The 24041-nt window shown below is 38.5% G+C and overlaps 1 protein-coding gene across 1 annotated transcript; it reads right to left on the reverse strand.

Moving 5' to 3' along the window:
- Positions 1 to 72: 72 nt before the first annotated feature.
- Positions 73 to 22057, reverse strand: oit3 (oncoprotein induced transcript 3). The gene is made up of 9 exons (XM_074676340.1): positions 21929 to 22057; positions 12945 to 13319; positions 12722 to 12832; positions 8618 to 8740; positions 8401 to 8523; positions 6131 to 6291; positions 4998 to 5410; positions 459 to 558; positions 73 to 348 (listed from the first exon to the last, which is right to left on the reverse strand). Exons 1-9 carry the CDS (start codon positions 21984 to 21986, stop codon positions 190 to 192), a joined length of 1623 nt encoding a protein of 540 aa, XP_074532441.1. The 5' UTR covers positions 21987 to 22057; the 3' UTR covers positions 73 to 189.
- Between the last annotated feature and the right edge of the window lie 1984 nt (positions 22058 to 24041).

The following is a 24041-nucleotide window of genomic DNA, read 5'->3' on the forward strand; positions in this document are numbered from 1 at the left end:
TTAAACAATGATACACTGATTAATAAATAAACATGCAAATAACTTAAAGGTGATAATATGGTATCTGTGGCTAATGATTAAAAAAGCTGGATCTGCTGGTGTTAGTAGAGATGTTGCTCTGCAGAGATAATGTGTTCATAATAACAGCTGCTGACTTCTCCTCCTGGTGTCAGTGGTTTTCTGTTAGCATCACGGCTCAGGCAGGATGAAGATGGGGCCTCCGCTCAGCGTGTGCTGCTCCTGCGGCTCCCGGGTCCCAACCTCTCTACGGACACGTCCTCGACAGCGCTGAGCGCAGCGGGAGTCTCCTGCTCCACACACCAGCACCTGGCAGTGCAGGAAGACTTGCTGTAAAAGGAGAAGAGCCAGAGATCATCATCACAGCGTATAGTCAGTCTTTACAGTACGGAAGCCCACACACACTCGCCAGCTGGCTCCCAGCATGCCTCTTTACTCACTCGGTTGTCCTTGCCAATGAACTTGAAGACAGGGACCTGGTAGTGCTTGGAGAGCTGGTCCTTTGATGAGTATTGAGTCACCGTTTCATCAGAGATGCACCTGAAAGCAAGGCCAAAACCAGAAATAGAGTCACGCAGGCTGTCGGTATCTTAACACAGCGCTCAGCGATCCATGTATACTTCTAACAACCCACTTCATCGAGGTTAGCTGCCCCACGCTTCTCAAACACTTGTATCTCAAGTCGGAAATCCACAGAAATAGATTTCAGACTTGCCTCGTGGTGTCTGTGCAGCAGTGAAAGAAAATCTCACTCTGATTTCAGAGGTGAAACCGTTTGGCAAGAGTGAGTGCTCTTCGCATAATAAGGCGGTTCAAAGCTTCGATTTTCCTGCTCAGAATATTCTTGTCTTCTTTCCACATTAATCGGAGAGAGGCCAGTGGCATTTTTCATTCGACGTTTCAGCAGAGGGGTAGAGATTTCCTGTCCTGTAACTGCCAAGCAGCTGATGATGGGGTGGCGTGGAAACAGCTGGCTCTGATGCAGCTGATGTTTGTAATGAGGCCTCTGGATGTGGAGGCGCTGAATGGGATTAATGAGACAGTGACGACAAGAAGTTATCATCCTGAAGTGTCAGTTAGCAGCACTCTTTAAAGTCCGTGAGGAGTTTCTAAGTGATAGATAGATGCCTGATCCTAACCCACGCTTTAAAATGAGATTATCAGCATCAATAGAGGTTATTCTGAAATGCTATGTCATTGCTTCCCAGGGCCGGGTTGATTTGCGGCACGTTTAAGTCTCTATGACAACACCGCGCCTGTTTGATAAAGTTTAGTTGTGAGAAGATAGATCTGTGTTTTTCTCTGCTAGAAACAATTCCTGTAATTAATTTTGTAGTGATGGTGGACACTGGAGCCTAACTGTCAGACAGAAAAATAACAGAAGAGAAGAAGAAAGATAAACAGGAGAGAGATAGAGCACGAGCTAAAGGCTAAAACACAAGCTAAAGGCTAAAACCTAGGCTTAAGGTTAAAAAAACAGGCTAAAGACTCAGAAAAACAGGCTACAGGCTAAAACAAAAGCTGAAGGCTCATTAACAAGCTAGGGGCTAAAACATGGGCTAAAAGCTAAAACACAAGCTAAAGGCTAAAACATAGGCTTAAGGTTAAAAAACAGGCTACAGGCTAAAACACAAGCTGAAGGCTAAATAACTAGCTAAGGGCTTAAACATGGGCTAAAGGCTAAAACACAAGCTAAAGGCTAAAACATGGGCTGAAGGCAAAAAAAAAAAACACACTAAAGAGTAGTAAAAAAAAAAACAGGCTAAAGGCTAAAACACAAGCTAAAGGCTGAAAGGGTTAAACTTTTTATGATAATGTTCATTCCAACCCACATGCAGCAGTTATTAGTGGTGTGGAAAAAAAATCGATGTATCGTAGTTTCATGTTATTTTTTTCTTACAATTTTGAATCATGATTTTGTGGGTTTTTCAAATTTAAATCCTTCATTTTAGTCTTTGATTATAACCTGGGATTTGGAAAAGGTTGTGATGTCAGATCCCCTGAATAAATCTTAAAAACTGACTCACATGTGATGTGCATTTTTGGGAAAACATGGCTCCTGATAAAGTCTGTAGACTTCATCATTCAACTTTTTCACCTGGTCTGGTGTTAATAAAAGTAAAGCTAAAAAAAGATAAAAATCTGAACTACTGAGGAATAGTAATTCAGATCAAATCGGCACCTCAAAAATCGTTAACGAGTCAAATTGGGGGGAAAGCACATCATCGTAGTCCTGGCAGTTATTCTGTAGTGGTCTGTTCAAACTTGAGAGTCTATGTGTAGTGGAGTAAGATTCCACTTGTCATCTTGTCTTATGAGATGTCTTTGTTTTGTTTCATGTGGTGTTTGTGTCTTGTTTGTGTGGGTATGTGTATCCACAGGGAGCTAATGTGGGGTCAGCGCCCTCTATTGGCGTCCGTGCAGACTTGGGTGATGCAGCCCAGGTGTCCTTACAAATCTGTATGTAGCCGTCCTCATGGTAAGTTGCTGAGTTATTAGTTCTGTTAAATTTCTTTTATGAATTTGTTTTTTTTTGTTTTTTTTTGAGTAAATTTCATGTTTCTGTGTTTAAAATGTTTAAAAAAAGGGACTCTGGTTTTGTTTTGGGGGTTTTCAGTGGTTGTAATGCTGTGTTTACAATCGTTACCCTTACCGTGTGCTGTATTTTCCGGCTTGAATATGGACGAACTTTGTGGTGTAGCAATTAGCAGATAGCTCTTTTTTATATATTTGTTGTTGTTCTATTTTAGCTGCTCATGGGACGAGTTGGTGCCAGAGATTTCAAGTGTTTGCCTGATTCATCACACAACGCAATGAGTACACATCCGGTACATATGGACTGCTGCTAAACAACTGTATGATAGTTAACTTGTTGTCACGTTAGCCTACGGATACGTCGTAGCACCGGGCTGCTTGTAGCGCTACATATAGCCAGCTACTGACGTACGGTACAAACTTACGTTAGCTTGTTGTCACATTTCAAACAACAGAGCTACATAACTGTACTGATAAATACCTTACCTCGTTGTGGTGTATCCGGTAAAAAGTAGACTTGAACAAAGACAACTTGTTCCAAAACAAACAAACGTCTGGTTAAAAGTCACATCTTTACAACAGTGTGTGTGAGACTCCAGGCCAGAAGGTGGCGCTGCAGTTACATTAAAACAGATCCTTCTCACAGCAGCTTTAAAGTGACAGTTCGGCCAATTTCTGGTTTCCTCACAGTGGAGCTGAATGTTGTTTCTGGAGCTCAAACTACTAAAGATTTCAATACAGAGATGGATTAGCCACCAGTGCACAGCAATCCACTCAAATCCAAACATTTAGTTTCACAAAACAAGCAGAAGTTTGATCCCTGAGTATTTCAAAGTTTACACATCGCAGCAGCAGGAACAAAAAGTCTGGTTCCTACTTTTGTAATGAGAGAAACAAACACACAGACGCAGACCTCTCAATCCTTACAACCAAATCTCTCCACACAGAGCCGAGGTTTGATCTGTGAGTACACACTGCCGGTTTGTAATTCTTGTTTTGAAAAATCTTGTTTTTGGTACAGTTGTCGTACAGCTGCTACAAATGAGTACTCGTGAGTAAACAGGCCGTCGGTTTCACAAATATTCTATGAATCTTTTATAGGAAACATGAGCGCACTCATTGAATGTGTAAATATTTTGTTGCAGAGTTCCCAAGAGCTGCTGAGCACAAAGATGGATTTACTGAAGGTATTCTGCACGACATAAACTGATGGTTTGAGGCGGAAGTGCTGATGAAGCAAACTTTTGTCTGCGATTGAAGAAGTTTCAAGAACTAGTCAGGGCAGATTCAGATTCAGCAAATGAAACTTTTATAAAATTGCAGAAAAATGTATATTTGTGAGTTTTCTTTCAGTGTTTCTATATTCTTAGATATTTTGGTCCAGAGCAGGAGTCTGCAACCTTTAATTTCATATGAGCCATTTTGCCTCAGCTCACCTGGATTAAAGTCATTCCAGAGCCACCATATCTACTTTATCTTCACAATAAAGTGCTCTAAATTCTATTCATTAGAATAAAAAAAAAATTAAATGGCAAAAATGTGCAAAAATGTTAAAATCTTTGAAATTTGAAAAGTTTGCACAAACTTGTTTTTCTTTTTTTCAAATAAAATAAGATGAAATACAAATTGGGAAATACAAAACAATTGCAAAAAATGTAGGACAAAATCAAATATTTGTAACTTTGCAGAAACTAAAAAAGGAATTTTGGAAAATTTGCAAAAAAAAAAAAAAAAAAAGACAGAAAGAAAGATTTTATTTAGTGTCAGTGTCTTTAGTTATCAATACCCTTTTTATTTAAAAAAAATGTACAATTTGTTTTCCCCAAATATTGCAACAATTAAAAAAAACAATTGAAATAAAATTCAGAAAAATTTGGGAGGAACAAAACTTTGCAAAAAATGTTTTTTTTTTTTGTTTTTTTTTAATAACAATAATAAATAAATAAAATTCAAACATTTGGAAATTCCCAGGAATACAAAAAAGTGAAGTCTAGAAAAAAAAAAAAAAAAAAAGGAATAAGAAAAAATAAAAGAAAAAAATAAATTTCAAAACTTTGCAAAAATTCCAAAAATTTAAATTGAATTAATTTGCAAAGTTAAAAAAAAATCAATATCTGTCCATGGCTCTTATGTGTGATGCAGGGATTTACTAAGTGTATAAAATGTCTATGGTTTGAGGCTAGAGATGGAAGCAAAGGAGTCTGTACGGAGAAAGAATCAAACTACAACTTTACCTTTTAGATCGTAAACTTCTTCTTATTGAATCTGGACTTTTTCATTTAAGTCTGTGTGATCCAAACTTTCCCAACGGTTGCCATACTACTTTAACGCAACTTGACTCTTTATTAATCCTGTTGACTTTAGATTGTTAAGAAAAAAAAAATAGAAACCTAAATTTTAAAAAATGTATAAATTGTGGTCAGCAGCTGTTTGTTGTATCTTACCCGTCTCTGATCAGGTAATACTTCAGGCCCTGGTCAGCTTTGGGTCCTGGTGTTGCGAAGCAGTTCTCCACCAGAGCGGACAGACCCTCCACCCTGTCCTTCGGCTCCACCCCGAAGAACAGGGAGTCGTGCAGGCGGAGCTGAGGCGGGGTGCGGTACGGCTCGGTGAACTCAGAGCTCTTGAAGAGCTCCAGAGCGAAGGGGAAGACCCCCTCGCTATGGCCCTCCAGCTCCAGGGCTGAGCTGCGCAGACTGGCCTGGTACCCGTCGGACACCTGGTACTCTCTGGGGAACTCACAGGTGACGGGGAGAACCAACTTACTGGTGCGGACGATCACGTCTCGGCTGCTGCCTGGGCTGCTGCGGGGGAGGCCAGTCACCAGGTTGGTCCCCACGATCTTATCATTGGTCACCTGAGGGTCAACGGCGTGGACATGAAATCACAGACAGCTCAACAGAAACTTCAAGCAATTTTTTAAAAACGTTTCTGCTTCAACGGACCCCTTACATCAGAGTCACATCAATAGGTGTACTTTAAAAGGTAAAGTGGGTTGACAGCGGGTGAAGGATTGATTTATGAATGAAATTAAACCAGCAAAATGTTCTGAGTGCTGAAAATGACAAGTTGACTAAAGAATACAGATTACAACAGGTTATCAAAGAGCTACATGATTGATGCCAACAGGTGCAGACAGATACATGGAGCAACCCTGCACTGCAAAAAACTGAAACCTTATCAAGTGTTTTTGTCTTATTTTAAATAAAAATTGTCTTTTTATACTTGACATGAGCCACATTCAACTGCTAAGTCAAGAAAAATGTCATGTTTCAAGTTCTTCAAAGACAAAAATGAGGTCTGAATTGCTTGTAACAAGTAAGAAAATCTGCCAATGGAACAAGAAAAATTTGCGAGGAGCCTTTGCTAATTTTGATGCCTTCATTCCTGCAGACGTGTTGCAGGAAAGAACAGATGGCTCCAAATTTCATCAAACAGGATCATGACCTTGTCTTGGTCTGTGTTTAGCACCGGTCTGCTGTGGACAGTTGGAGCTGGACAGGGCCAAACTCAGACAGTAGATGTGTAAATTTAAGGCCATCAGCTCTCAGTACAGCGATATAACGACGACCCTCACCTCCACCACGGTGCCGCAGGTCTTGAGGCTGAAGCTGAGGTTGATGTGCGTCCCGTTGGAGACGCCTCTGCAGGACGTGTTGGACAGAGTCAGCTCCAGGCCTCCAACAAGGTCCTTGGGAACGGAAACAACAATGGAGCTGGAATCACACTGGACTGGCACTGGAATAAAGGAGGACGAGGAAACAATGAGCGAGTTTGGTCCCAGAGGATGGCACATGAAATAAAACACAGACAGGATGAAAAACTGTATCACCACGGTCATGTGATCAGATTAATCATCTGAAGATACAGAGGCAGCAGAGAAAGATAAAACAGAAAGAAAACTGTTATTTTTACCCCAAGGTGTGTTTTCAAAACTGATTTGATTTGGTAAATATTTGCTCTAAATGATGGAGCAAACACTGTCTCTGTGGAATATTTGCTTTTTATTTTTGTTTAATGTCAAAGCACGCTGAACGACTCTGACTTTCTTCTGTCAGGAAACTCAAACTTTGACATTTAAAGACGTCAGCCTGGATTTAAAGGTACATTCAGATGAAAAATAACCAATTATTTGTAGATTACACTTTCAAACTATCAGCCTGATTTCAGCACGTGCGGTTCGGTTGATTTAAGAATTTAATGACTTTAACTTTAAATCTGAAAAGGTTTTAGACTGATAGTTTGGGTCTGTTATATAATTTCTGGACGTCACATTCACAAAAACTCTTAAAGACCTCCTCTACTTTTTGACATATTACATAATACGCAATTAAAGGAAATCAGAGAGATAATCTTCAGCCTGAGTCATCCTTGGAATAATCATGGATTGAGGATGTGCATTGTCAGAAAAGACTGAGGTAACAGTCAGAAAACTGCGCATTTAATTTGGGCTTTTCTTATTTTTTAAACGAAATGTTTTAAAGAGTGAAAAAGGGTTTGAATTAAACGACCTTACAGTGCAACGATTAAGATCATTTCAGAGCTATCCTGAGCTTGCCTTGCCAGCAACCTGCAGCTCTTTGACTCCTCTGCAGTGGCTCCTTGTAGCTTTAAAAAAATATTCTTGAATTTTTCATTTTTCTTACAGAGGGTATTGATGGTTAAAAACGCTGACACTAAATAAAATCCTGTGTTAACATTTAGTTGAACTAAATCTTCATCCCATCTGTCAATAAAGCCTGCCACCACTCTACTTCACCTCCTACAACATCAACAGCCCACCAACTTTCCATGCACCTGTGGCTAACCTCAAGTTTTACAGCCCTGGGAAGATAACTACATCTACAAAAAGACTCATCTGGAAGAAAATACAGATTTTAATTCTGTGTGGATGGATTCATTTAACTGCCAACATGCTGGCTTAAGTAACATACTAAATGTGTGGAAGGAAATTAGCAAAGAACATGAAAATAATCAGTTGAGCAATATTGTTGATACATTACCAAGTTCAAATATTCTTTCTAAATTTTAAATTTTAGCGAATTTTTCAAAATTTCTGTTTCCTTTCTTTCTTTCTTTCTTTCTTTCTTTCTTTCTTTCTTTCTTCTTTTTTGCAAATCTTTTTATATTTCAAAATTTGGGAAATTTTTGAAATTTCTTCTTCTTCTTTTTTTTTTTTTTTTTGCACATTTCCTAAAATTCTTTATTTAATTTCTGCAAACTTGCAAATAGATTTTTTTCTGCATTTTTGCAACATACCTGCTGAATTTGTGGCAAGAAATAAGCAAACAACATAAAAACAATCAGTTAGGCATTATATTACTCTTTGAAAATTTGAAATTTGAGCACATTTTTAATTTTTTTTTTTTTTTTTTTTTTTTTTTTTTTTTTTGCAAATTTATAGAAAAATTTAAAATTTGGGGATTTTTTGGATTTTCTTTAAAAATTCTTTTTAATTTTCTTTTTTTTCTGAAATTTCTCTATCAATTTCTGCAAACTTACAAATATCTGATTTTTTTCTACATTTTTGCAAATTTTTGTATTTCCCAATTTTTATATTTTATTCATTTTGTTGTTTTTTTATAATATTTTATTATTTATATTTATTTTTTATTAACTTTTAAAAAAAAAATAGATATTGAAATTAAAGCACTTATTTGTATTTTTGTGAACATTAAAAAAAAAAAAAAAAAAAATTGAAGATAGGATAAAGTAGAAGAAGTGAAGAAAAAGTCGATTTTGTGACTCCTGAATGACTTTAATCCAGGTGAGCTGAGGCAAAATGGCTCCGATAAAAGTAAAGGTTGCAGACACACAGGACACACACACAGTCAAACAGATACACACCCTGACATGTGCGCTTGTCCTCTCCCAGCTCCAGCCCTCTCGGACAGCTGCACTGATAGGAGTCTGGCAGCGAGGAGCAGCCGTGACTGCAGCCTCCATTGTTGACATGACAGCCAGCTATCTCTGGGAAACACGAAGCCCACCGTCAGTTCCTCTGCTGTAATCATCTCTCTGACTCCGTCCGCTGAATCTCATGAATATCACAGCTCTGCTTTACCTCTGCAGTTGTGTCCGTCCTCATCCAGCACGCGGCCGGGGCCACACTCACAGCGCCTGGAGCCTTTGGTGTTCACACACACCTCAGCACAGCCTCCGTTCTCTTTCTCACACTCGTTCACATCTGATGGTGACACACACAGCACACCTGGGTCAGTTTTATCATCAGAGGAGTCTTGTTTTTAATCGACTAAGCACAGGATGGGTGGAGTTTATAACCTGGTGGTAATCCACTTAAAACTTCCAGGGAGCAGGATGATAAAGTGACTTTAAAGGCCTGTAAAAGTGTGTTTATATCACTGAGAGGACCTGTAAAGAAATACTGAGGCACAAATAAAAAGGAGGGACAAAAGTTGGAGTGACAGGAGGAAGAAATGAAGAAGTCGAGCTGATGGGTGAAAAACGAGATAATGGACGGTTTCAGGGCGGCTGGGATCCCGCTGCATATCTGTCACCCATCATTAGGCGTACCTTCCAGCGCACCACACACTCACACTCTTACTTCCAACTCCTCTGAAATGGAGTCAGCAAAAACCAAAGACAATCCATCAAATATTGTAATACTTCTTCCACTTTTTAGCTCTTCCTGCCAAATCTGATGCTTTTAAACTCAGAATGTGAAGAAAAAATGTCTTTGAGATGAGGTGATCACAAAATAGCTTCATTATTAGATAAACTTAAAAAAAATGGATTTTATAAAACAACAAAAGCTTACTTTGGGTGACTGACAACAACTACTGCCCATCATGTTGTTCTGAATCGACTATTTAACAGCAAAATATGTATAAAATCATCGTTAAATACATATTTTTCTATCTTCATCACTAATTAAACACTCCTCTGTGGATTTCCTTCTAGGAGCTTAGAGAGGAGCTGTTAATAAAATGCGGAGAAAAGAGTCAGTAACATAAGTAATGATGAGAGCAATCATGTTGACACGTCTTTAACAAAGAGCTGATGCTGAAGTCAACTTTTCAGCAACAAACTTCACACAGCTACCTGTGTGTGTCTGTGTGACCTCAGTCAGAGAGGATCTCATGCAGCGTCTTTGGATCAAACCAACTCCAGGGAGAGGGGGGATGCTTTTCTAGGTTTGAATCATAGACCGTTAAAAAAAAATGGACGTCCGCTTGCTCAGCTCGAAGTGAGGTCTCCACAAAAACTGCTCCCCCTGGTGGCTGGCTGCAGTATAGGTCAAAAAAATCCATCTCCCCAGTCATTCCAGATGGGCTGTGGTCAAAGTTTAAAAAATTAATACACCTGGTAGAAATGTTTCTCACGTCTGATTGTTGTGGTGATTTGAAGATATCATTTGGCTGTCTCGTACCCAAGTCCTCTTTTTTCTGAAAAGTTTCATTTTCATTAGTTATACGAGGTTAAAAACGAGGCTTTACATAACGTTTAATGATGATTGACAGCTGCCGTTCTCATTTATTTTTTTCGGGGATTGTAAAATATGTCAGGAGGTAGAGTCAAGAAGTTTCATCTCTAAAGAAACAAAATAATTATTCTTTTTGTCACCCAGCTCCACTCTCCACTCCACTCCATTCTCCCAGAATCCCTCATCCTCTCTACTGCACAGACTCTGGCTCCAAACTGCCTCAATGGCTGCGCCTCAGACGGGGGTAGTTTGGCTTCAAAACCGTAGAATGATAAATGGCAGAGCCACGCTGTCCACTCTGTATACAGTCTATGGTTTGAATGTAAAGCACAAGGAGACAACTTGAAAAAAAATTAGGGATGACAGGGGCAGGTTTAAAAAAAATAAGTGGTTAATCTGCAGAAATTACAAATCGTGAGTGGAGTCAGAGACAGGGTTAAAAAGCGGAAAAATCCTCCTAAATCAGGAGAGTTGGCAGGTCTATCTGACCTGGATCACTCAAACAGACACAGGACAGGAGCTGCAGATTTAATATGAGCGAGTCCGGAGCGGTCTGTGGGGTTAAAACTGGTGTTTTCAAGATGGAAGTAAACAGACACCACTTCAACAACATAGATGAAAAAGGCAAAAACAGACATGTGAACATTACGTCCCAGAGCAAAACCTGCTCAAAAACGGACTTCTTTGGCAAAATTGAAGGATTTTCCTAAAAGTAATCCAATAATTATTTTCCCTGGTGACTAATTGATTCATGAAGGAGTGATTCTGTCACTTATTCAGTTACTTTTTTAAAGTAATTCACCCAAAACTGGTTACAACGAACTAGCTAATGCTGCTATAGAGACAGCTAATCACAGCTACACCAATGTCAGACCAGGGCATCGATTCAAAGCCAATGAACTGCATTTCATGAACAGCGTTTACAGCGTATTTTACAATCCCCGAAAAAAATACACAAGAACAGCAGCTGTCAATCATCGCTAAACCATGAAACTTTGTTTTTAACCTTGTATAACTGATGAAAATTAAACTTTTCAGAAAAAAAGAGGACCTAAATACAAGGCAGCCAAATGATATCTTCAAATCACCACAAGAATCAGACGTGAGAAACATTTCTACCAGGTGTATTAATTTTTTAAAGTTTGACCACAGCCCATCTGGAATGACTGGGGAGATGGATTTTTTAACCTATACTGCAGCCAGCCACCAGGGGGAGCAGTTTTGTGGCGACTTCACTTCAAGCTGAATGATTAGACAGCTAAGCTGTATTTGGGAGCTGAATTAGCTACAAAAGAAATGATGAGTGAATGTTACAGAATTCTGAAGCTACTTAATATAGCTTCTGAATTCTGTAACGTTAGCTTAACATTAGCTTGTCATAGCTCAGCTGTCTTATCACTCATGCAATGTAGTCCATGGCAGTGAAGTCTGTTTGCTGTGAGTGTGTCGCCCTAATCTGGCATCAGTTTATCATCACTTTGTAAAAATTTGTTCGCTTTGGAGGAGAAGAAACAGTTGCTGTGTCTACAACAGCCAGTGAGCATCTAAAGGTGATGATGTAGCAGGGATTGAGTGGCGCCTCGTCTATAGGAGATGGGTTTTCACCCCCCTCCCTTGCACTGCAAAAAACTGAAATCTTATCAAGTGTTTTTGTCTTTTTTTAAGTAAAAATTCTTATTATACTGGATATGAGCCACTTTCAACTTTTCAATCCAGAAAAATGTCTTGTTTCAAGTTATCAGAGTACAAAAATGAGGTTTGAATCACATGTAACCAGTAAAAAAATCTGCCAATGGAACAAGGAAAAATTGCTCGAAAATTTCCTTGAGACTAGAACAATGTCTTAATACAAGTAACTTTTCTCTTGTTCCATTGGCAGATTTTTTTTTACTGGTTACGAGCAATTCAAACCTCATTTTTGTCCTTAAATAACTTTAAACAAGACATTTTTCCGGATTGGTCATGTGAATTTGGCTCATATTGAGTCTAAAAAGGAATTTTCTACTGAAAATAAGACAAAAACACTTGATAAGTTTCCAGTTTTTGCAGTGTGGCCCTTAAAACTCTGAAAACTTTTTTTGATAACTGCCGTCTCTTAAATGCTGAGAAAAGTGAAAACGTCGAGCCAAAAGTAATTCACTGAAAGCTTAAAGAGTCAAGCTGTTAGTGAAACAGTTGAAGAAGCACACATGCAAAGCAAACTTATATAAATGTCAAGAAAAAGCAGCTAATGGAGTTTGACTTACAGCTAAAAGCTTTAAAAGGTTACATTTAAAGCTACATTTGCATATTTTATGTTTTCCCTGCCCTTTGCAAAACACTAAACTGAAAACTACTGTTCTGCTCCTGTTTAATGACAAAGTTAATGTGATCTATTAGACCTTTTATTTTCCCAGTCCAACTACTGCTGACAGTGAAAGCCTCGTCATGAACAAACGCGCAGCAACACGACTCAGACGATGATGAAAGACATTTTGTTTGAATAAAAGAAGAAACAAATCACTTGTTGGATTTTGATGTCTTTCCTGGTCTCTGTGTGTCACACATGAGTGTTTGACAAAGATTTACATAAAAACAGATTATCTACAAATGTGAACGCATCAAGACAAAGAGTGAAAACAATGCAAATCCACTCTGACTGATCTCTCTTATCGTTTTCAGAAAGCATTTCCTGCCTGTCTGTCTCACACGTTTCCTCCTTAATCACCCATCCTTCCTCCTTACCCAGGCATATCTGTTTGTCCGGTCCCAGGACAGCGCCAGCTCCACAGAGACAGTCAGATTTTGGACATCTTGGACCTGAACAGTCTGGCTCATCACAGATGTCGTAGAAATCTGCACCAAACACATGAAAAAATCATTTTAGCTCTAAAATCTGAATGAAGATATGTTTGCAGGGGCATAACGAGCTCGAATAGGATTTTAAAAGTACGACTTTCCCACTCACGGCCGCAGTAAACATGGAAACAAACTGAGGGTCTGGGCAGGCGATACACAAAGTATCCCCCAGCGCAGGCCTTCACGTCCACAGTGGCGTTCCAATGGCAGCAGTTTCCATTAAAGCTGGCGCAGGCGGGCTGGGTAACGATGCCCTCATGGAGCTGGGGATGGCTGCCTTTCAGCCATATGGGAGCGTGGGTGCCACAGTGATTCTCTGAGATGCAGAAGGTGGGCATGGCGTCCCCGGCCATGCCAGTGAAGCGGTACCATTCTCCAGACACGTGGCTGTCACACAGAGGGACGCCGGACGACTGGTTCAGGTGGTACTCTGTGTTCCTCCAGGGCTCATTCAGGCTGATGTAGGCCGAGCAGGGGTCGAGAGCTGAGAGACGAGAGAGGAGGCAAGAACAGCCGTGAACAAGGTTACATGTGGGTGTTAAAGGTAGAGTCTGTTGGATTTTCCTAGAAAATAAAAGTTTCTGGGTGGATAGTAGCCATGGTTACCCCAGCCAATCACAGCGTGACCAATGACTTTACTGTTGATGAAAGCAAACACAACCAAAATGAAATGAAACACCAAACAGATAAAAAATTTTCCTAAACGAGGATGAAGCTTGGCTCAACTTTCACTCCATTTTAGGAAATTGGAGAGCAGCACAAGATGAAGAGCGACATGAGTTAGCTTTCTGCTAACCAGGAATGAGTCAGGTACCTGGGATTAGCTTGTGCTATCATGCTAAGTCAGATGCACGTGGTAACATGATGCTACAGGTGGTTGCTGGGCGAGTGAGTGTGTTCATGTAGTCATGGTCGGAGGCTGTGGGTGTGGGCTGCCGCTGGCACTGAGCCAAGGAGGAGGAGCCCAGTTTGAGTGTTGCGTTTACTAACAAGTAATAAAAAATCATACAGACCCTACCTTTACACTGCAAAATATTGAACTCTTATCCAGTGTTTTTGTCTTGTTTTAAATAAAATGTGTCTTATTATATTTGATTTGAGGGATATTCAACTGACCAGTCCAGAAAGATGTCTTATTTCAAGTCATTTAACAAAGTGAGGTCTGAATTGCTGTAACAAGTAAAAAAATGCCAATGGAACAAGAAAACTTAAAAACTGGAATAATGTCTTAATACAAGTAATTTTCCTCGTGGTGCATTGGCAGATTTTTTTAACTGTTATAAGCAGTTCAGACCTCATTTTTGTCTATAAGTAACCTGAAACCGGACGTTTTTCTGGTCAGTTGAATGTGGCACATATTTATTTTAATAAGACATTTTCTACTGAATATATAAGACAAAAACACTTGATGAGATTTCAGTTTCCAGGTGATAAAAGCTAAGAAACAAATGTAGCATTTAAAAAAGTGCCAAAAACTGCAGTTCTTCAAACAGCCACTTGAGGCTGGACCCAAAAGTAGGTCCCTTCCCAATAGAACCCATGTTAAAGTGCTCAACTTTAGAGCAGGATTAAATAGCTTTGTGAAATTATTGGTTTTGGACTCAATATCATGTTTTACTATCCTTTCCAACTGTGAGGGAAAAATAAAATTCTCACCTCAAAATTCTTTATATTGTACAACTAGCTGACTGCTAGGTGTCACTGTTGATAATTCACCTAACTTTCTAACCAAGCCTTTTGATTATTTTACTACACAAATAGTGAAGCTTGTTATACACTGCAAAAAAACTAAAATCTTATCAAGTGTTTTGTTGTATCCAAAATAAACTGTCCTATTTTACTTAAATTGAGCTAAACTCAAATTATCAGTCCAGAAAAATGTCTTGTTTCAAGTTATTTAAAGACAAAATAAGGTCTGAATTGCTTGAAACAAGTTAAAAAAAAATGCCAATCAAACAAGAAAAAAAAAACTAGAAAGTTTGCTTTAAACTCAAATAATGTCTTACAAAAGTAACTTTTCTCTTGGTACATTGGCAGATATTTTTTTTTACTTGTTAGAAGCAATTCAGACCTCATTTTGTCTCTAAGTAACCCAATTGCTTGATTTTTTGTTTAACTGGTCACAAGCAATTCGAGCCTCATTTTGGACTTACATAATTTGAAATAAGACATTTTTTTGACCGGTCAGTTGAATGTGGCTCATATAAAGTCTAAAAAGACATTTTGTACTGAAAATAAGAGAAAAACACTTGAAAAGATTTCTGTTTTTTGAAGTGTAGATAGACATTTTTGGTGGGGAAATCCAACTGTACCCCAGAGTTGTTGATGTTTTCTGTCCAATGACTGATTGCCTTCCCAAACCATTTTGCTCTACAGCATTTCTTTTGCCAAGACGCACACACGTAAAATAAAATACCACAGGGAATAAACAGGAATCCCACTTACTTTGAGATTTACACGTTAAGAAGCAAGAACTGACACAGCTTTGCAAGAAACTTCATTAAAGTCAGTTAATGTTCATTTTTAGCCATTTTTAGCCATTTGAACCCTAAATCCATGGTGCTCCTACCCTAAATCTAAAGTTAAGCTGACTTTCTTGTATTTCAGTTATTGCCCACTCTAAAGCCAGATCAGGGTACATACACATGTTCCCTTCAACTTTACCTGAACTTGACCTCTATGAACTGAGGTACATTCAGGTTATTTTTGGCCTTGGCCTCTTTTTGATTTCCAGAGTGTACCGTCTGTCAAACTGACCAGTGTAACCAAACAGAAAGCCTCTGGTTGGGTTGTAGTGTCACTTCCTGCTCCTGTTAATCCTTGACGCTAGCTGTCAGCTGTCAGCTGTCAGATATCACGGCTCTATCCTGCTAGTGAAGATCCGTCACTGCGCGCGGATCACCCCCCTGCTGTTCCTTCATCCCTGCAGATTCTCAGTGATTAACTCAAACTCTCACTCGTGCCCACTTTGCCCGCTCCCGTCATCCCTCACGTCTCCCCCCTTTGTTTTACGCCTGCTTCTTAATTACACTGTTGAGAGGGCATGAAAGGAGAAAAGAATATTGATTGTTTAGCTGCACTTAGTTTACTCTGCTTGTTCAGTTGTTCTCCTGATTCTGCAGAGGCGGCAGAAGTGAAAGGAGTCACCGCTGACAGAGGCCGTCGAATAAAGGGCCTGTTGTGGATGGCTTGTTGGCTTTTAGCAGAATTAGAATTGACTCTGTTACAGTTTATCCTGATGGTCTGAGGGTTTTCTTCATGGTAACAAGTTTGTCCAAGTGGCCTGTATGGATCCAGAGATTAAAGTGCCTCTCCATGGAGCAGGAAGCTGCACCTTTCTCACAGATAATGATGATATTACCTTGAATCAACATTGATGCTGTAGGGTCTCTTCTATAATCAAATAAAGATTTAGCAGAGCTGATTGCCTCATCACAGCTTTTGTTTCCTCTGCAGGGAAAAAACAAATATCCAGACTCCCATGCTCAGGCTAACCTAAAGGAATCGATGTATAACAAACACTGAAAAAGCTAACGAGCAGAGTACACTGCAGACACGTTACCTGCATAATAGAGAGTGTAGATTAATGAATGATGATAGATACAGGAGAAAGGTTTCTTATCAAGTGTTTTTCTCTTATTATCAGTAGAAAAATGTATTTTTAGACTTAATATGAGCCACATTCACCTGACCAGACTAGAAAAATGTCATTTTCAAGTTGGAAACAAACTTTTTCAAGTCATTAAAAGACAAAAGTGAGGTCTGAATTCCTTGTAACAAGTAGAAAAAAATCTGCCAATGGAACAATTAGCAGTTCAATCGATCGAAATAAGGCAATCTCTACTTAAAATGAAACAAAAAAAACACTTAAGATTTCAGTTTTTTGCAGTGTTTAACAAGCTTCATTTTGTTGTAAAATAATTGAAAGGCTCAGTTATAAAGTCAGGTGAATTATGGGTTCTACTGGGAACTGACCCACTTTTGGGTACAGCCTCAAGTGGTTATTTGAGGAACTGCAGGTTTGGCACTTTTTTAAAAGCTACATTCCTTTTCTCAGCTTTTACCACCTGTTAACACGGCAGAAACTGATATCTTATCAAGTCTTTTTGACTTATTTTCAGCAAAAAATATCTTTTTAGACTTAATATGAGCCACATTTACCCGACCAGTCCAGAAAAATGTCTTTTTCAAGTTATTAAAAAACAAAAATATGGTCTGAATTCCTTGTGACAAGTAGAAAAAAAATCTGCCAATCAAACAATTGGCAGTTTAATCAATTATTAAACAGCAATTTTTACTTAAAATAAAACAAAAACACTTAACAAGATTTCAGTTTTTTTTGCAGTGTATAACAAGCTTCACTATTTGTGTTGTAAAATAATTGAAAGGCTCAGTTAGAAAGTTAGATTAATTAGCAACAGTGACACCTAGCAGTCAGCTAGTTTTATTATTAAAAAAAAAATTATGAGGTGAGAATTTTATTTTGGTGATTTTTTTTTTTTTGTTGCTTATTTTACACGATATTAGTCCAAAAAACAATAATTTCACAAAGCTATTTAATCCCTCTCTAAAGTTGAGCACTTTAATATGGATTCTAGTAGAAATTGACCCACTTTTGGGTCCAGCCTCAAGTGGCCGTTTGAGGAACTGCAGTTTTTGGCACTTTTTTAAAAGATAAATTGTTTCTCAACTTTTGCCACCTCTTAACACAGCAAAAACTGAAATCTCATCAAGTGTTTTTCTTATTTACAGTAGAAAAGCTTAAATTTTTTAAGCTTAATTTGAGCCACATTCATCTGGCCAGTCCAGAAAAATGTCTTGTTTCAAGTTGTTTGAAGACCAAAAGGATGTCTGAATTGCTTGTAACAAGTGAAAAAAATCTGCCAATGGGACAAGAGAAATTTACAAGAACATGCTTGAAATTAGAATAATGTCTTAATACAAGAAACTTTACTCTCGTTCCATTTTTTTTTAAACTTGTTTTATGCAATTCAGACCTCAATTTTGTCTTTAAATAACTTGAAACAAGACATTTTTATGGACTAGTCAGGTGAATTTGGCCCATTTTAGGTCTAAAAAGACATTTTCTACTGAAAATAAGACAAAAACACTTGATAAGATTTCCATTTTTTCCAGCGTAAAGAAGACACATTTAATAACACGGCCACAGGTGTCGCTGGTGTTTCAATGTAAATTGTGACTCAGTTAAATGGTGACTCTCAGCTGACCATCACTGACATGTTCGGCTAAGAGTCACCACTTAGCAAGATCTAAAAACACCTCTTGTATCGTTTCTGACAACTGAGCTCTGAACAATCTAAAATTTTTATGCTGCTGCTTACAGCTTGAATTTTTTGTTTAAAGAACGCTAGCTCGTCTGAATGAATAGAGCTACACCCAGCTTATGTTACCAAAATGTGCATTTTGAGGATGTTGACTGTAAATTGGTTTATAAAGATACCTTATTCACTCTTAGTAGCAAAAGCATCATGAAGGATAACCACATCAAACCAGCTGCTCAGGTCTCAAAGCGCTCAAACAGCACAGTCCACATCCCCTGCTGCTGATCAGGCTTGTATACGAGCTGGTTACCTCAGTGATGAAAAGCTCTGAAACTGTATGAATAGACCAGATTTTGTGACTGAGATGAAGTCATCCTCATTTTCCCTCTCCATTCATTAAGGCACGGTTCATCTTCTTACTACCTGCTGCTCCAATAAAAGCAGAGGGATCAATTCCCAAGCTTGGCCCAGTGACAGCCTAAACGACCCAGGCTGGAGACGTACGACTGACCAACTGTTTGCTGGAGCAGCACAGAAGGGGCAGAGGACATAGCTGACTCATGCTGGTGTATGCTAATGGGAGCGTTAAATCTTCCAGATGGGGCTTGAATAACTTAATTTGGCTGTTAAGGGAATGTGGAGCCGAGCCTGGCCACAGTCTGACTCTCATCTGCACTGATGAAGATGCAGACTCACAGCAAACAGTGCACAACCTTATAGTTCATCATAATAAATCTGTTCTGTAAAAGCACTGAGCCTGCAGAATTCAAGATGTGCTGTAATGCTGCACAAATATTATGAAAAAGAAAAACCAACAACGAACAACTGAATAAAGCCTGTACCACATGTGTGGTCTGTGTAAAACCTCTATTTTTCAACTTATCATATGGCGGGGGGGCACGGGGTGTTGCTTAGTAGGGATTTGGGGAAACATGCAGCAAGGAACCAGGAGAGAGGACAACGCCTGTTTTTGAAAGTAGTTTGTAGCTAATAGCATGTTAAATAGGGATACATCTTCAGTAAGCTAAAGCTAAAATGTCACGCTAGTCGTACTGTTTCTCACAATACACAGCGCTAATGTTTATCTTCTTTTTCTGTTAATGGTGGTTTGCTCTTACTTTTAGATACATTACTGCCCCCTAAAGGGCAGTGTTGGTATTACAACTACAATATTACAACACTCAACAACTTTTCATTTCTTCTAAGTAAAAAAACGTCCATAAAAACACTTTTAACCTTTTATCAAACCATAAGTTGATGATACAGAAGCAGTTTTTCTAGTTTTGAAGTTTTTCTTACATGTCTGACTTATTATATCTAACCACCAGAGGGTGCAGTCTTCCAAATTGTGGTATATACATATGCTTTTCTAGAATAAGATAGCTCTAGGCTTTCACACAATGGGTTCGTAACGAAATAAATGCTCCTCTTAAAAAGTGTGAAAGGAAAGCTTTAGCTTAGATTGTTATTAGCTAGCTAACTTGTTCAATGGTTGTTAGCCTTGACGCTAGCAAGAATTTCCAGGATAGGTCGTCACAATTTCTTTAGGTATAATTGTCAAGTGTATATGAATATTTTAAAAACATGGACTGTGTAAAACAATAACATGGTCTCTGTGACCCGTCTGTTGCTGATTCAGTAAAAATGAAGCCAATCCGCGGAGGTAGCCATATTGGATATGACGCAGACTTTGTGCTTCCTTTCTACTAGCTATGGGGTCAGTCATGTGAGCTAAGCTGTGTCTCTGATTGGACAAACTTATGATCCTAATATCCTCTAAAATGTGAAATTAGAAAAAGATCGCCCCTTGTATAATGTACTGATAAAGAAATTAGCTTAAAAGTCTGGGGTTTTCTTGTTTGTTTGTTTGTTTTACTTCTGCATAGGCTTCTTTTTTTTAAACTATATGTTTCCCCTTGGTTATACGCAGTAGGCTGACCTAAAGATGTGTGACCTGTCCATTTTGAGTTACAATGCATTACATAATGTATTTTTCAACTTGTCGGTATAATTAAACTTTAATTTAGTTCTGCCTCTTGTTTTTTTCAAAAGATTTTTTAAAAAAAAACTTGTCATTATGTTTACCAAAAACTCACAGTCACATATTACGAGCACAGAAACTCATTATGTTCACAGATTCACAGCGAACTTTAAGTTCACAAAAAATCACTAAGCATATCTAACAGATTTACTAGCTGACTTATCTAAAGAATTTATGAGCTAGCTAAGTTGTGTTTCATGCTGTCATATGTCTATTACTGTGTGGTGTTTTAGCACGTTTTGATGTATAACAAGGGGTGGACACAAAGTTGCTATAAAGATGTAGACTGAAGAATATGATTTTTGATTGTTAATGAAAAGTGAGACGAATACATATTTGAAGCCAACACCTCAAGCTTCAACTTAATGTAGAAATGACAACTGAAAGACGTTTTGTTGATGAGCCATGTAAAAAGTGTAACAACTAACCCCATTCTCCCCTGAGCAGTACATACAACAACACTACACTTATATATAGCATGCAGCGGTGGTTTCGAAAACAGCCTTTCACGTCTGTACATGGGGTGTATACTTCAACCACTCGGCCAATAAGGTTTCAGTAAATTCTTAATTCTGATTGGCTGTTGAGAAGCATAATGAGCTGAGTTGACCAGAAGTATCTCCTGTTGCGTAGTTGTCCCTTGCATCAGGGGCGGCGTCATGGGTGGGCTCTAGGGTCCCAGGCCCACCTTAAACTTTTCTTCGAAAAAATATGTTTTTTTCTTCATTTATTTAAAAAAATCATGTTTTTAAAGAGGAATATTATTTTTTTGTCACTTCAAGCTTGTTTTGTTATTTCTAGATGCCTTGTTTTTATAAAATAAGCCAAGTTTGTCAATCTTAGCCTGTTGGTAAAAAAGTTATGACTCATTTAACCTCATGTTATACCGGTAGGACTACAGACTGATTTTGAGAAAGACTGTAGATTTTTGTCTTTTATTTAACTGTGGTTAATGTTGCTGTTTCTACAGCCTCTAATACACAGAAAGGCAAGGAATTCCCATTGTGTTAAAGGATGGTAATCACTTTTTCAGACACTAGTTTGTTTTTTTTACATCACAGCCATTGGGTAGCTTTTGGTTGATTGCAAAATTCAGAGTCATTGTAAACACCATTATCTCAGTTTTTCTTGAGCAGGTGATTTTGGTTTAATCAGAATTTGCTCTTTGTTTTATATGAATGCTGAAAAAGCTTAGAGAAGGAAGAAAGTGGAGGATATGTTCCCTCCTGGTCCCCAAACATTTACATGTTTATGCTTACAGATGTTCTGTAAAAATTAAACAATATCAGGAGAACACACCTTTAAAAAAGCATTTTATAAGGTGTGTTTTATAAATCGTTGAGCCTTCTTACCTGTGTCAGACTCTCTCCAGAAGACAGGGTGTTTAGTCCCTTTTTGTCTTGAGTCTGGACTGGAACCAATAAAACAGCCTCTCTGGAGGATCTCAGGCCCACCGCAGCTCATAAAAAGTTAAAAGGTCGACAACACAGGCAAGGGCCGAACCCTTAAAGCTATCAGTGAAATCTTAAAACCTGTTCTTACATTTACAGAGGGCCAGCACAGCAGCTGTACTAAAACAAGAGTGATATTATCTCTACGCCCAGCGCCTGTTAAAATTCTCACTGCAGCTTTTTCTGGATGAGCTGGAGGTGTTTGGAGTTTTGGCTGTAGCAGGTACGAAAAGATTAATCCAAACATGAAGGAATAAGAGCCTGAGTAATCTTCTTCAGATCTGTGTTAAAGAAAGAAAACAAGAAGAGTCAGACTCACCTACACCTGCAGTCTCGTAGATCTGTCCCAGGAGGCCGATAACCACCAAGAGGATCATGATGAGCTGTCGCTGTGGGTGAACGATGGTTGAAGAGTCTCTGGTTCATCCTCAGTGGACGCCTGTTTTAAGTCGGTGCCTCTTATCATGTGTCCCACCTTGACCTCTGCTTGTTTCCTACAAAGTCCAGAAACACGACCATCCTCCCATTGTCTCACACTTCACTGTCCCCTCTCACACACGGCAAAAAAATTGAAATCTTATCAAGTGTTTTGTCATATTTTAGTAAAAATTGTCTTGTTATACTTGATATGAGCCACATTCAACTGATCAGTCCAGAAAAATGTCATGTTTCAAGTTATTTAAAGACAAAACTGAGGTCTGAATTAGGGATGGGTAACTTTCACATTTGAAATGATACAGTACCAATGCCTGGTACCTGGCAATTGGTATCGGTTATCAACAGTACCAATTTTCTGTACTTATTTTTGGTAATGTGGTGAAAATATCAATTTGTTTGATAATAAAATATATTTAAAAAATTCAACTTAGCATATTCATTCTTCAACGTATAACCTTCCAATGCTGTGTTCATGTCCAGTATGGAAAATTGCCTTCTCTCCCACTCCCTCACAATCACAAGGAGGCATTTAGGTACCATAGACTGTATAAAACATGGACGTAGTCTCCCTGACGTCCCCTGTCTGTTTCTGAAACAGAAAGTGAAGCAGATCGGCTATAGCGGCCATATTGGTAGTGGCAAGGGCTTCACCTACAGCCATAGGGCATCTGTCGGTCACGTGACCCTGAGCTGTGCCTCTGATTGGGGGGGTTCGGGGGATCTTAATATCCTCTGAACGGCACTTCCGCATTGTCTCATATTCTTTGACCGGAGTTTGCAGCTTCTTAGGTACCTAAACATGGTACCTTTTGGCTGTACATGAATCGGTACACGGTACTTTTGACAGGATTCGGTCGGTACCTATAAAAGTATCTAATTCAGTACCCATCCCTAGTTTGAATTGCTTGTAACAATTAGAAAAATCTGCTGATGGAACCAGAAAAATTTGCTGGAAAATTTGCTTAAAACTAAAATAATGTCTTAAAACAAATAACTTTTCTCTCAGCATTGAACGGATTACTTCCAAAGAACTTTCTCAGGATTTTTCTCAGGCAGACATGGGGAGTATTATTTGCGCAGGAAATTTAATTTTAAACAAGTTGCAGAACAGAATTTAAGAACAGTATGGGTAGGTTAAAATGTGAGGAGGTAAATGTGTTTTTGTTCTTTTTCCTCAAATTGTCAGAGGACATGTATCATTTAATATTATGTGTTTTACGCATCAAATGTTCTCAACCACTTCTTAGGAAGATGTGAGGGAAGAAACATTCCTTTTTGTTTGTTTAATTGATGTTATTTACTCTGTGAAAGAGTTTTCACTGTAGTATGCAATGTACTATGCGATTCAAAGATAGGCGCAGGTTCGTATAAGCTTTAAGCTTCCTTCTGTCCATGCTCAAACAATGCAGTTATGTTTATGTTTATTTTATATATTTATTTCTTTGGCTGTTCTTTTTCTTCATTACAAGAAACTGGATCATTGTAACATTTTTGCTCTTCAGGCGGCAAATTGTGTTCTTGTATTTTTCTACCAATCTGCAAGTTTGAGATAAATGAATAAAAAAAGCTCTGATCTCCTCCAAGCATATCGTGATTGTCACCAACACTTTGGTCCGACTTTAATGTTATACTCCCTTTCAGCAGACTGTCTGCTACAATTTGGTGTTAGTTGCAGGTTTGTACGATAATTTGTTTCCTGACAGTGTTGAAAATGATGATGACCCAGTATATATTTCATATTCCAGATCTTAGTATCCAGAATGTTGCCAGGATCTGGATCGTACTTTTACATCTGTCAGAAATTATGCTGACCTTGTCTTGTATTGTTTTGCAAAGCAATCCGACCATTTATGGTGGAGTTATATACACATATGGTGAAAACAGCCCTATCTCACAATAATAAAGAATCCTTTAAAAAAAAGTCCTGGATCCAGATGGTGATCCGGATCACCTCCAAAATTTAATCACTTCTTCCTTATCCCATTTTGAACATT

Source organism: Halichoeres trimaculatus, unplaced genomic scaffold, assembly GCF_033239565.1.
Source record: "Halichoeres trimaculatus isolate MK-OKI-2021-1 unplaced genomic scaffold, fHalTri1.1 fHalTri1_scaffold_8, whole genome shotgun sequence".
Taxonomy (NCBI): Eukaryota; Metazoa; Chordata; class Actinopteri; order Labriformes; family Labridae; genus Halichoeres; species Halichoeres trimaculatus.

What these genes read in the sequence shown, in the direction of transcription:
- oit3 (XM_074676340.1), bottom strand. Translation starts at nt 21,986, where the DNA reads ATGATCCTCTTGGTGGTTATCGGCCTCCTGGGACAGATCTACGAGACT. An exon ending in CTACGAGACTGCAGGTGTAG is followed by an intron (nt 13,320 to 21,928) that starts GTGAGTCTGACT and finishes CTCGTCTCTCAG; the next exon opens with CTCTCGACCCCTGCTCGGCC. An exon ending in TTTCCATGTTTACTGCGGCC is followed by an intron (nt 12,833 to 12,944) that starts GTGAGTGGGAAA and finishes TGTTTGGTGCAG; the next exon opens with ATTTCTACGACATCTGTGAT.